Source organism: Mauremys mutica, chromosome 13 (assembly GCF_020497125.1).
Source record: "Mauremys mutica isolate MM-2020 ecotype Southern chromosome 13, ASM2049712v1, whole genome shotgun sequence".
Classification (NCBI taxonomy): Eukaryota; Metazoa; Chordata; order Testudines; family Geoemydidae; genus Mauremys; species Mauremys mutica.
Window position 1 is genome coordinate 8,740,042 of NC_059084.1, and position 13,301 is coordinate 8,753,342.

Below are 13,301 nucleotides of genomic sequence, written 5' to 3' on the forward strand. Positions count from 1 at the left end.
GGGAGCACGCTGCATTTCCATGGGGCTTTAGAGAGGGACAGACATTGTTCGTTGCAAGAAATTTATTATTATAAAATCACTGTAGAAAACTTCATGGGTCAAATTCCCCTCTCAGCTGCACCAGCGGAAACAGAGTCAGTGGTGTTATTCCAGATTTACATCACTGCAACAGAGCAAAATGTGACCCTGGGTGTTTTGAGAAAAGGTTGCAGTTAAGTTCTGGAAGGCAGTCGGTCACAGGGTCTTATTGCTATTCATTCATTCGAGGGCTTTATTTCCAGTGGAGGAACAATATTAACTGTAAACAGCAAAGAAATTCTAATAGGAAAAATTCTATAGACTAAAAAGCTTCACTATATACCAGTATATCAGAACCAGGTGATCACTCAAGACTATAAAAGTATGAACTGAGAAGTTTATTCTCCTCTCTAGTAACACTAAGTGAAAGCACATATGTCAGCAGGAGAATATACTGCTTAAGAATTGTTCACAAGATGTTGGCCATGGCTTGTGGCACTTCCTATTTGAAAACCTGCCCTTTAAATACAGTTGTACAATACATGTAGTTCACATTCATATTATGTGCAACTTCTTTGAGAAACAGGCATATTTAATCCTGCCTTAGTGCATGGAGATGGCCTAGATGACCTCTTGAGGTCCGTTCCAGCTCTACATTTCTATGATTCTATGAAACACCACAAGAGGCAATTTTAATCAAGGAAAGACAGCCTTAAAGGCCTTTACCTTGTGTCCATTGTGCTGTGTTTTCTCCCCAACCAGTAATCTGACCATTGTCTCCCATCTCTCTAGGGTCTGGCGGTCCCATGCAGTTACCATAAACACTGTCTGCTTCAAGGGGATTTGCACCTGGCGGGCAGCATATATGGTCCCATCTGTCCTCACTTTGAAGTCCAAGTTGTTGGTTTCGAACCGAATTCCGTTGTTCCCAGGACAGTCACTAAATTTCACTAGAATAGGAGGCAAGAGACAGAGAACATGCATATCAGATTAAAAAAAAAGCAATCAAACACAAGTTTCAGACATTTAATTTTCAGCCGCATGCTCTATATCTCTAATAACCATCAAGGAAATGATTTAACTGTTTCTTTGACCTTTCAGGAATGCTCTTGTGCTTTATCTCCATCCCCAGGGAAGAAGCTGTGGGCCATTTTTAAAGTATTTGATACAGTTTCATTCGATCTAAAACACAGCTGTTCCCCATTTCTACAAGTGGATTTCTCCCTTGTCACCATTATCTTTTACATTCAACTAGAGTCTATTACCTCACTGTGGGTTTTCTTTAGACAAAATGTAGTTTTTTTGCCCAACCCTTGAACAATTTACCTACGAGACAGAAATGTATAGATGCTCAACTAAAATTTAGACACCTGTAACAATTCCATTATCAGAATAATAAAAAATATTTTGTACACAAAGAAAAATTTTAAATGTATCCCTCTGCTGGAGTCAGATACACAGATAGAACTGTAATCTCTCACTGATCTGGCTGTTCGGCATATTACAGTTAAGTGAAAGAGTTGGAACTCTGAAACAAGCTACAAACTGCAATGTACAGTCTCTCTCTCTCTCTCTATATATATAGATAAAATCAGATCAAAGTTCTCTTACTGATAAATCTTTGTGTATTTTTAAGTAGAATTAATTTAAAGATGAGATTGAGAAGCACTTTTTATGCATGCCATGCTGAATATCACAAACGTTAGGTTAAAAACAAAACAAATCATCCCATATTAATTAAGCAACACAATTGACAGATTAGATAAGTTTTGAACCAGCAAAGCACAGTATTTTTGACTGCTCCAAGAAGCCACCAGAAAAAAAACCATACACGCTATCAAAAGAAACACATTACAGCAGTGAAAACATTTCATGTGTTTGCAAATGGATATACAGCTATCTGTCTTAGGTACTTATATGGCTGCCATCACTGTCCTATGTGAGCACCTTGCAATCTTTTATGTATCTATCCTCCTAATACCCTCCAAGAGGTCGGACAGTGCTATTATAACCCCTTTTTACACAGTGAATAGAGACAGAGAGACACTTAAGATATGTCTTCATAGCAAAGAAAAATCCATGCCCCTGGCCCATTGCTGCATAGACTTCTGGGCTCAGGCTGGAGCCTGAGCTCCAGGTCCCTGGTGGGAGGGTCTTGCTGAGTCAGCTGGCATGGGCCAGCCGCAGGTTCTTCTTTGCTGTGTAGACATACCCTTAGGATTTTGTCTAGACAGGGACACTCAGGAAAATTAATCCAAATTAACTAAAGGTATGAATTTAAAGTGGATTAGCTCAGCGGCATTAAACCCCTGTGTGGATACTCCCATTCAGAATTAAATTGGCTTGAATTCACTATAACTTAATTCATTTTGGAAGTGAATTAAACTAAACCAAATTGAGGACACTAATTCTGAACTAGAGCATTCAAACAGGGGCTTTAACTAATCCACTTTAAATTCAGACCTTTAGTTAATTCAAATTAATTATCCTGAGCATCCCTGCGTAGACAAGCCCTAAGTGACTTGCCCAAGGTCACAAACAAAGCCTGTGATGGAGCAATGAACTGAATCTAGGTCTCCTGAGTCCTAGACTAACACTCCAACCACTGGACCATCCTTCTGCTGCATTATGCAAAGTGTATCTCTAAATGGGTTTAGTATTGAGATCATTTCACAACTGTGCTGCTTACAAAGGCTTTCCAGATTATATATTTATTTAAACCATTTTAGTACATTTTAAAATCTATATGCTGTTGGAACAGTCAGCCAATGCTGCCATAAATTATGAGGCACCAACAGCAAGTGTCACATTTTGCTGATAGAAACACTGGATAAAGTTACCTAGTATTTAAAAAAAATGTGGGTATCAAAGCAATTATAGTGGGAGGATTTTTTTTAAGCAATTTCACTGTCACATTTTACATGATTTAATTACTGTTTATTCCAAAACCCAGGGGAAAAAAGCTCTTCACTGTTTTGTTTTATAAAGTGTGTTATTCTATGACTTCACCTTTCATTGTTGCTTGGTTTGCAGTAAATGACTTCTACGCCTGTCTCATCTGGAATATTTCAATTTAAATCTCTCCCCAGTTATCTGTGCCTCCCACCTCCAACACACTGAATATTTTTTACATGATAGGAATGGTCATCTTCTGCATTGCTAGAAGTTCAAACAAAAAATAATGACTTGGTTTGTCTATACAGTATTACATTATTGTTATCTTTATTTTGGTTATGATGAGTACGTAACTTTGAACAGCTCTCTACAGAGGTTTGGAAAGGGAGGCACAATCCCTGCCTTTAAGAGTTCACAGTCTGCATCAAACATAGACACTGAGGGACACGACACAGGAACCAAATACAGGAATTTTCTGTGGCCGTGGCTCTGAAGTTCTTGGTAGTCTCAGGTCCAGTCACTGATGCCGTAGAAAATGGAAGATGTGCAGTAGCTTGAAGCTTAGTTCTTACTAAGGCAAAACTTCTGTTGAGATGAACAGGAGTTTTGCTGGGGTAAGGGATGAGGAACGACTACAGAATTAGGCCTTACATGATGTCAATAAAAATTGGAGGTTGCCTCAAGCTGCAAAGTTCTGATGTGGAACTGAATCACAACGTTCTCAAAGGCTGTGGCTCTTTGGAGTGAGAGTTCTAATTCAGGCCCATTACATCTTGTTAAAATCCTGGGATCACTTTGAATTACTGCATATACATATAGAGACTGAGCCAAACCCCACTGAAATCAAGAAGAGTCTGTCCACTGGTTTTAGACTAGGCCCATAATGAGGAATCTCTAAAGTCTGAATAAGTATAAACATGTAAGGTTTGCATGGCATCACTCACAAGCCAAGCTACTGTTGTGTATTTGGTTGTCATGGTTTTTGTTGCTATGGCAACTGAGTTAGATTATTATGGGTTAGCTCAACCGGTTTCAACCGGCTGAGTGAGCTCTCTGTATATCTGTAAATAAAATGGAGGTTTTGGTTAGCTGCCTGCTCTCTGGCCTCAAGTGATTGCTTCCTACACCGGCTGCCCCAAGGATATAACAGCTACGTTATCACCAGAAAACTATGAAGTATTTAGCATTTTAGGGAGAGATTTCAATGCCACTATGGGATTTAGAGACTGACTTTCAATGGAACTCCTGGTCCTAAATCCTTAGGAGCTTTTGACAATCTTCCCCCAACTCTCAGCCATGGTAAATATGTAAGAACACACTCCAGGCGTGTCTATATATTTAGTTTGCAGCATGCTGGAGTGTGAATCTACCCCTCACTAAGTGTCCGTGTAGACCCTGTGGACTAGGGTGACCAGACAGCAAATGTGAAAAGTTGGGATGGGGGTGGGGGGGGTAGTAGGTGCCTATATAAGAAAAAGACACAAAAATCCGGACTGTCCCTATAAAATCGGGACATCTGGTCACCCTACTGTGGACGTGCACTAACAGTTCCTTAGTGCACTTTAATCTACTCCTGTTTCAAAGCACTATTAGTGCTCAGCTGGGCCCACATAGGCAGTTAGTGAGTGGCAGGCTAGTATAGGGTAGACTTGCACTCCATCTTGCTGCAAACTCAGGCTATGTCTACACTAGAGAGCTTACAGCAGCACAGCTGTACCGATGCAGCTCCACCACTGTAAGAGCTCTTGTGTAGCCGCTCTACACCGATGGGAGAGAGCTCTCCTATCAACATTATTTAACCATCCCAATGAGTGGTGGTAGCTATGCGGGTAGAAGAAGCTCTCCCACCGACGTAGCACTGTGCACACTACCATTTATGCTGGCAGAACTTATGTCCTCCCGGGGGTGTTTTTTTCACACCCCTAAGTGACATAAATTTTGCTGACATAAGCGGTAGTGTAGACATGGCTTAAATGTTTGTGTAGGCAAGCCCTGAGTGTCCTATAGCTGTATTATTGCCATTTATTTTTATACTGCTCCCACCCAGCACTCTATGTACTGTACAAACGAAATCTGGGAGCATTATTAGCCCCTGATTTACGTATCACAGAATCATAGAATATCAGGGTTGGAAGGGACCTCAGGAGGTCACAGTAATGGAACTGTAAACTCTAAAATCCAAACAGGCACAGTGATAAAATTGATATATAAGAAAGACAAACAGACAGACAGACAGAAAGAAGCTGTAGTGGTTGCCTTTTATAAACAATTCAACGCTTAGTTTGATTTCATTTAAATTAAAAAAAACGCAATGTACAATGTGAACAATCCCTTCCTATATGTACATATTGATTCAATATTCAAAATACTTAAACATCTGTTTAAGACACAGTGCACTGCTCCAATATGCTGCTCTAGTGTCATATGTCACTGTGCCGACTTTTATGCTCCATTATCTGAAAATGGCTACCTCTTAGACAAAGTCCCTCTGTGATTCACTAATTGCTTCCATTAGTTTAAAACAAACTCGACTAGACAGAGAGAATCCTGAGAGAAATTAAGACTAATTTTTTAAACAAGCAACCTCTCTGCTCCACTTTGTTCCTCTCAGATACAACAGGTAGACAAATACACAGAGATTTATTAAATACAAGGAATTCCTCCCCAACTGAGATCTTAGAAGGGCAAAAAGACAGAAGACTTCAAGGAGAGTATGTGGACCTCAGCCCAGCAAAACAGCCTGAGTAATAAGTAAGTATATTAGGCCAAGTTCATCCTTACTATCAGTTTATTAGCTTCAGAGGAGAGACACTAGGGCTGCAGTTACCCTATTGTGAGGACTATACTGTGCATCCTTCACTCAGACTGGTGAACAGTTACTGACTCCATTGGGGCTATAGAGGTACCTGTTTACCAATGTCGGGGGGGGGAGGGGGTCACCATCTGGCCCATTTGTGTCTCTCTTATGACTACTTACGTATGCCCTAAAGTGCTGATCTAGGGTAGATCTGAGAGATGCCAAGGACACTGACTTATGAGAGGTGTAGCCACTCAGCCCCTCTCAGGATCAGGCCCTGAGTGACTCAGTACACTAATGCTTTTGGTAGCACTTTCATGGCTCACCTATGCATCATGCCCTTTGATACATACCAATGTATTGATGCCCTACATCTGATGACACATGATGATTGTGACAATCTACACTATTATGGTCACCATTTTTACAAAATTATGATAAATCTTGTGAAAATTTAAATTCTCAATGATTATTTCCCAGAGGACCGCCCCCCTCAAATTCAGAGCTCCAGGTTTTAGCCCCTGTGGGGGGAAGGGGAGGTGCCGGGGCTCAGGACTTCAGCTCCTGCGTTGTGCACCACAGGGGCTGAAGCTCCGAAACCCAGCGCCTCCCACAGGTTTCAAAATATTTACTGGAGGTCTGCTCTGGTGGACTTCAGCTAAATTTAAGCCCTGAATCTTGTGCAAAGTGTGCCCTGTGAGGTATCATTGGAAAAGTTATAATCTGTTGAGCATCATCATCCAGCTAAAATGTGTGTATCATCATTGCATTTGAAGTTATGAAATTTTGTTCTATATTTGTTACTGAAACATGTTGTGGGTCTGAAGAATGCATGTAGACCAGCCCCTCAGAGGTAATAAATGATAGTGAACAAAAACCTTACATGTCAAGCCTCACATACACAAAAGGTGTTAGCAAAAGATTTGCAATTCACCTGAGAGATGTTACAAATCTCACATATACCACAGACTGAGTGTCTGCACCCAAGTCAGGGGATATTCCTAAATGCCAGGTGGAGAGTATGAATAAGCGACAATGACATCACCACTTCACATCTCCTTCCCCACCTATACTGAAGACAACAAGATCGTTTGGAAGACAAAAATATTTGAATTTAGGGAGTGGTCCAAATTGGAAAAGCTTTCCAGTTGGCACAGACTTCTGTAGGCTTTTAGGTAAGAGAAGCCTTGTTGCTTCAAATTTGACTTAACCTGATAAAGTTTAGGAAATAGCTTGCGTTTTTTAAATCTTTTATTTCCTTTTGTAACCAATTCTGAATGTCTATGCTTATACCACTTATAATTGCTTAAAATCTATCTTTTTGTAGTTGTTAAACTTATTTTAATGTTTTATCTAAGCCAGTGTGGTTTTGATTGAAGGTTGGTTACAGGTTTGGTACTCAGGTTACAAAGGCTGTTGCATATTTGTACCCTTTGATGGTATGATGAACTAATTAATGAGCTTACTCTAGTCAAGGGGGTCTTGAGCAGTGTAAGATGCATATTTCTGGGGTGCAAGGCTCGGGTTGGGGGAATTTGCAGGTGTCTCCCTGTATACAGGTTTCGGAGTGGTAGCCATGTTAGTCTGTATCAGCAAAAACAACGAGGCGTCCTCGTGGCACCTTAGAGACTAACAAATTTATTTGGGCATAAGCTTCATGGGCTAGAACCCACTTCATCAGATGCAACCTGATGCATCTGATGAAGTGGTTTCTAGTCCACGAAAGCTTATGCCCAAATAAATTTGTTAGTCTCTAAGGCTGACACAAGGACTCCTCGTTGTTTTCCTGTGTACAGTTTGTGAGTGGCTGAGAGAGCCTGCATGTAACTTTGGGTGTGCCTTCACATACTAATGGCTGTGTGAGAACAAAACCTGAAGGAGCTGCTTGCCACTAGCAGAGCAGTGAGAGAAGTACTCTGAGCAAGATAGTTAAGGGGCACAGCAATTCCACAGTCCAGATTGTACCTTGGGGCATGTCACAATTGTACATTACAAAAACTGCTTCAATAAATTATGGAAAGCACAAACAACGTTGCTGGGAAAAAATCCTCTCTTGGATTGTTTTATCCGCTATTTAGATCACAATTGCTGTATAATCTCTGCTGTGGACTCTCAGGTACCTTTTCAAACGGGAGTAGAGGGATTCAGCCAGACAAGTCAAACTTTAATGAGAGTTATACAGCTAAATACTTTGAAAATTTATCTCACAACAATTAAATCCAAATGTCTTTAATGGAAAAGCCCATCACACAGACTCATTAAGATTGAAAGGAAGGTATTAATGTTTTATGGTCGCTAAGGAGACAAACTTGCGTGGGGGATGGATAAGATTGTCTCCGAGTTTTTGCATTCACCTTAGGTGGAGGTTGTCATATTGGGCCAGAGTTTTGTGTATTTTGTGCCACAAGGACTCCTCGTTTTTTATTAGATATATATTACAAATTACAGTCAATTAAAGTTAAGCACTGGTTTGATTTCTTTCCTGAATCAGGATGTCTGTATATACTGTATGAAATAATATTACATTTCAAATAAAAAATACAGCATGCACCTTATAAAATGCACTTTACATGATGCTCCTATGGAACACTGCCTCATTCAGGGTGCACTTTAGGAGACAAGCAGTGAATGCTACAATGCACTGCTCCATTCAAAGTGCACGTTACTCACAAATGAATGCAGCAGGGTGCCACAGAATCCACACAGTCCCTAGGATTTGCAGAGTTTGTGGGTGGATATCATTTTTTTGCAGGACAACAACCTTTGGCCACCAATAAAATACTGTGGGGGAATCTCCGGGAGTAGATCCTTTTGGATATTTCCTCCCCATGCCCAATTTTCACAGAATTTACAGCAGAAGGAAGGAACTGCCTCATTTGTAGGAAGTTTCAGGGAGCCAGGAGGAAATGTTTCACAGGTCATTGGTGACTGAAAGCTGGAGACTACAATGGAAACGCTTAAGCGACCTTCACCATAGCTGATGCTACTGCTCCAGTCACACTATACATACTAGCACACAAAAATGCAAATATGCTTCCACGTGGTATAGCAGAATTGCTAGCATTCCACTCAAACCCTATTATCATTACACATACACACACTCCTCACCGCACAAAAAGCATGCTTTTACAGGATTTTACAGAATTTCTACAGCATTTATCTTGGGGGAAAAAGCACATTACTCTATTGTAATAAATACGACACCAATCCATCTTTTTAAATTCCTGCCTCCCCATTTTGCTTTAATTTATACAGAATTAAACTTTAAAATGTACATAGTGCCCAATAACATTGATCTTTTTTTTTCTATAGATAGCTCTACATTTATGTCATTTGCAGTTGATGCAAATCTTGAATTAAAAAAGCAATCAAAAGACCAGTGGCTATGTTTACCAAGCTCAGATCTCTGTGGACTTGGATCTATCTTTCTTTGACCAGTTTGAAGTCTAAGGAAGACTGCATGAATTTAACATTCAAATGCAGCGGCATCAGTAATTAGGATTTCAGATAAACAGCAGAGCCCCACATCTATCATTTTTACAGGATGGAATTTTTTTTTAATATACTGTGGATAAATGTTCAGTGATGCTTATCGAAAGCTTATGCTGAAAACACCATCAAATGCTGGATGAAAAGAAAACCAGTAAGGCATCCTCATTAGCAGGCTTTTAGGTTTAACCCTTTACCCTCATCATTTTTAATTGCTTGCTCTATGAAAGGAGGCAATATGACAAATCTGATATGGCGAAATAGGTACTGAATGCCAGGCAGAGAAGTTGCAGCAGACTGCCTGGCATCTAAGGAAGAAAAAAGTTGTATCTTTCTTCAAACAGGAAATGGTGTAAAAATTCAACAAGTTCATGAACTGTCCTTTTTTAAAAAATTATTATTTAGCTTGTTAGGCTAACTGGACAGGCTCAAATGATCACACAATGAACACGCAAGATATTCTGTCTACACATTGAACTCGTTGGGCACCAAAATGCCTCAGACTTAGTTTTATGGGGGAAGGTCTGCTTGCATTTAATTTGGCCATGGACACTATTCACCAAAAAATCAGAGTTAAGCCTTATCCTTCTGACTTCAAAGCAGGATACATTTTTTCTCATTTAATCCTATTTAACCAACAACAGCCACTTTTTGATAAGCCAGACAGTGCCACATGTCCAGGAATGACTCTGCTCCTTTGCCAGGAGTTGGACCATGGTATAACGGCAACCTGCAGTTCAGGGCACTGTCCCCCAGGGGGCACTACTGTCCACCATACTGCCCAGTAAAGGCAACCATATTATCAATGTAAACAGGTCCCTTGGTTTTAGCCAAAAGGCTGAACAATGCTAAGGTAAAGCAGTCTCCTTTCTCCTGGACTTGAAAGAGTCATCTTACAAAGTTTCCTACCTACACTAATATGCAAAAGTACACTCTATATTAGGACTCAAACTCTGATCCATGAACTGTCCCGCAAACACCCCACTTTCCCTACCAGTGACAATGGAACAGTCCATTAGCCATTTCATTGTATTTGCCGCCTTTTCTTTTCAGAAGATAGGGCTTAGAAGCCAGAAGATACAACTGACAAGTTCATCTCTGTACAAACGGTGCCTTTATTTAGCACTACATATATAGCAATCTGCATGGAACTTGCAGGAAGGAGCACCGTTTCAAGGAGGGAAAAAATTGGAGACCAGCAAGCCAGTCTGTTTGCACAAGGCTTGAATGCTAGCTGAAGTTGCAGCACCTGTGTAACGAAGTTCTTTTAATGTAGGCCAGTTTAGTTTTACAGGCATGGAGTGCTCTCGCGTTACTACCCAGCACAAGGTGCATAAGACACTTTATAGTGTAAAGGTGTCTCTTTTCATAGTCATTCTTTGTGAGATCTTTAGCAAATCACTTGCTCTCTTGCTTTGATACTTGTGGCCCAATGCTACAATGCATCTGCATTCAAACCTCCTATTGATTTCAATGAATCTTTGTACAAGGAATGATGGCAGAACTGAGTCTTTAGGAAATACATTAACAGCCTTTGTTTTTCATATTCCCATAAGCCATTTTCTTATTTTCATAAGCCATTTGGAGGAGACTACACTAAGACTCCGTAATCAGAAAAGAGGTCACCAGACATAATTTTAATCTCCCCTTATAAGTATTAGTGGGCAATGTATTGCCCCAGCCAGCATCTATCTTCTGAAAAAAGGTGTGAGACCATTCAGTCAGACAGGCAATCTAGCTAGCAAATATTCTTGAGTATTTTGTAAGTAAATACATTGTATTTATGGGTGGTGTTCTTACAATCTAGCAATGTTAATTAATCAGTAATGTTAAAAAATGGAATATGTCTCATTGTAAAGTTTTATTTGTTTGAAAACAATGAGTGTGTAATACATTTTTGGGCCAAATTTTCACAGGTTGCTTGATCAGACCTTTATTGGTGTTCATGCAATGACATGGTACCTGTATGACTAAGTAGTATTACACCCATCTTAAATATGAGCAAACTGAGATCAAGTGAATTCCCCAAGGCTCAGATGTGAGCCTATGGCAAAGCTAGGAACAGAACCCTGAAATTCTGACTCCCAGTTTCCCGTTCAAATTGGTAGATCACATGGCCTCATTAACCCCTTTATGATTATACCAAACCTAGGAAATGAACATGTTAACTGACTTCCCCCCGCATGCCACAAAGCAAGGGGAGCAGATTTTTGCATACCGATCCCTCTCCCTGAAAAACACATTCCTTACTTAGCCTAGGAAAAAAGGGAAATGGACAAACACTAAATATATGTTGTTTTACCCACCCTATTGTTAAGAAATCTTGTGGATAAATATGAGAAGTTTAGTTTTCTGGAGCCCTTCTGGGATTGTTTGGTGTGAATTACAAAAGCTAATGGTGCCAGGTTGAACAGAAGATGAGAACTTTGGAATGAGATTCTGTTTCCCTTTAGGCTGAGAGAATGCATTTAGCTGTATGCAATTTTTATTATCTCTAAAAAGTACTTTGTACAGGTGGGACAGTCTTCTTTATAGCATTCAGAGATCTGACTAGTAATACTAGGTTTTTAAAACAAAATACAAATACTCAGCAATGCCATTCCATTTACAGCAGCTGCAACGTAAAAGCAAAATAAAAAAACCTCTTTCTCCCTGGATTGTTTGTAATGAGTCTAATGCTATAATCTAATACCATAACTGGATTTGTTTCTCACACAGACAATGAAATACCCAAAGCCCTCCTTGCTTTGTAGCAGACAAATCATGCATAAATAGAAAAAAATGATAGCACTAAAACCCGATAAAAACAATGGTTTGTTGGTTTTTTTTTTGCAAGATATCAATCTGATGTTACTAATTTTATGCATTACATTTTCAAGAATGTCCCCATTAAAATATTGCACTAATAAACTCTGAGTGTCTTTATTTAATATTTATAGCACTGTGGGCAAAACAAAGTCTACTGGTAAAAGGAAAAGCAGCAATTCAAACAATGTTGTTGGTAAGTGTGTGTAATGATCATATCCCTGGTGATCAGGTTTGACAGCATGCAGTTTAAGAACAGTTTTTTATATGGCATATACAGTTGTGTGTGTGTGTGTGTGTGTGTGTGTGTGTGTGTGTGTGTGTGTGTGTAAGAGAGAGTTTGGATTATTAACTGTCCTGAGTTTACAAAACACAAATGAAATATCATTGGGTAGGGAAAAAGAGCAGTTTATGGAAGGTTATATCTATAATTGGTCTCCTTCTGAAATTGTATTTCTATTTGAAATGTATAACTCTTATTAGGAAATCTCACTATTTTCCCATCCTAATGAACCCTCCATCGCTCCCAAAATCAAAAAGCTGTGCATCTTAATTTAGGTGAGTGTTTATGGAGCCCCAGTCACCGCTCTATCTACTAATGTGACAGGCGAGAATTCCAGATGCTGATCACAGAGGCCGATCTGAAACGGCTCCATCATTTACAGGGAGAACATGGTTAATTCCTAATAACTTGCTCTTGATGGGCCCAATCCAATGCCCAGTACAGTCACTGAAATTGATCAACTGCAACAAATGTTGAATCTGTTTTTTTTTCTTTCTAATTTTTCTTCTTGAGTGGTGGTTTAAGTCAAAGATTTTTGTTACCTGTTAGAAGAAAATATGGGTTCATGCTTTTCACTTGTAGGTCCAGCGGTATCCGAAAGCTGTCCCTATCTGATGGGAGGCCTGTATGAAAAAAGTCAATTTCCAAAAGGACAAGTGCTTCCACTCACACAATCCTGTGCTGGGAACCACAGCTGGAAAGCGAAGAACTGCTCAGTCTATCCTCTGACCCTACAGATGGTCGCTCTAAGAGCTAGCCTACGCCAGAAGCGCTACAGTGTGAAGCGCTCCCGTCCGCACAATAAAACCACCTCCCTGAGAGGTGGTAGCTATGTCGGTGGGAGAAGCTCTCCTGCCGACGTAGCGCTGTCCACACCAGCGCGTAGGTTGGTGTAAATAACGTCTCTCAGGGGGTGGCTTAGTCACACCCCCGAATGACATAAATTAGACTGATATAATCTGTAATCTAGAGAAGCCCAAAGTCATTGCTGAGACACATTCACTGGCAGGGTGG

General features: G+C 40.1%; 1 protein-coding gene across 3 annotated transcripts in view; it reads right to left on the reverse strand.

Moving 5' to 3' along the window:
* The window catches only part of CDH4 (cadherin 4), a 627,456-nt gene that overhangs the window by 235,478 nt on the left and 378,677 nt on the right, over positions 1-13,301 (reverse strand). For all 3 annotated transcript variants that reach the window (XM_044986659.1, XM_044986658.1, XM_044986660.1), the window contains one exon: positions 745-968. In XM_044986659.1, coding sequence (XP_044842594.1) covers positions 745-968 — 224 coding nt within the window. The remainder of the gene's footprint in view (positions 1-744; positions 969-13,301) is intronic.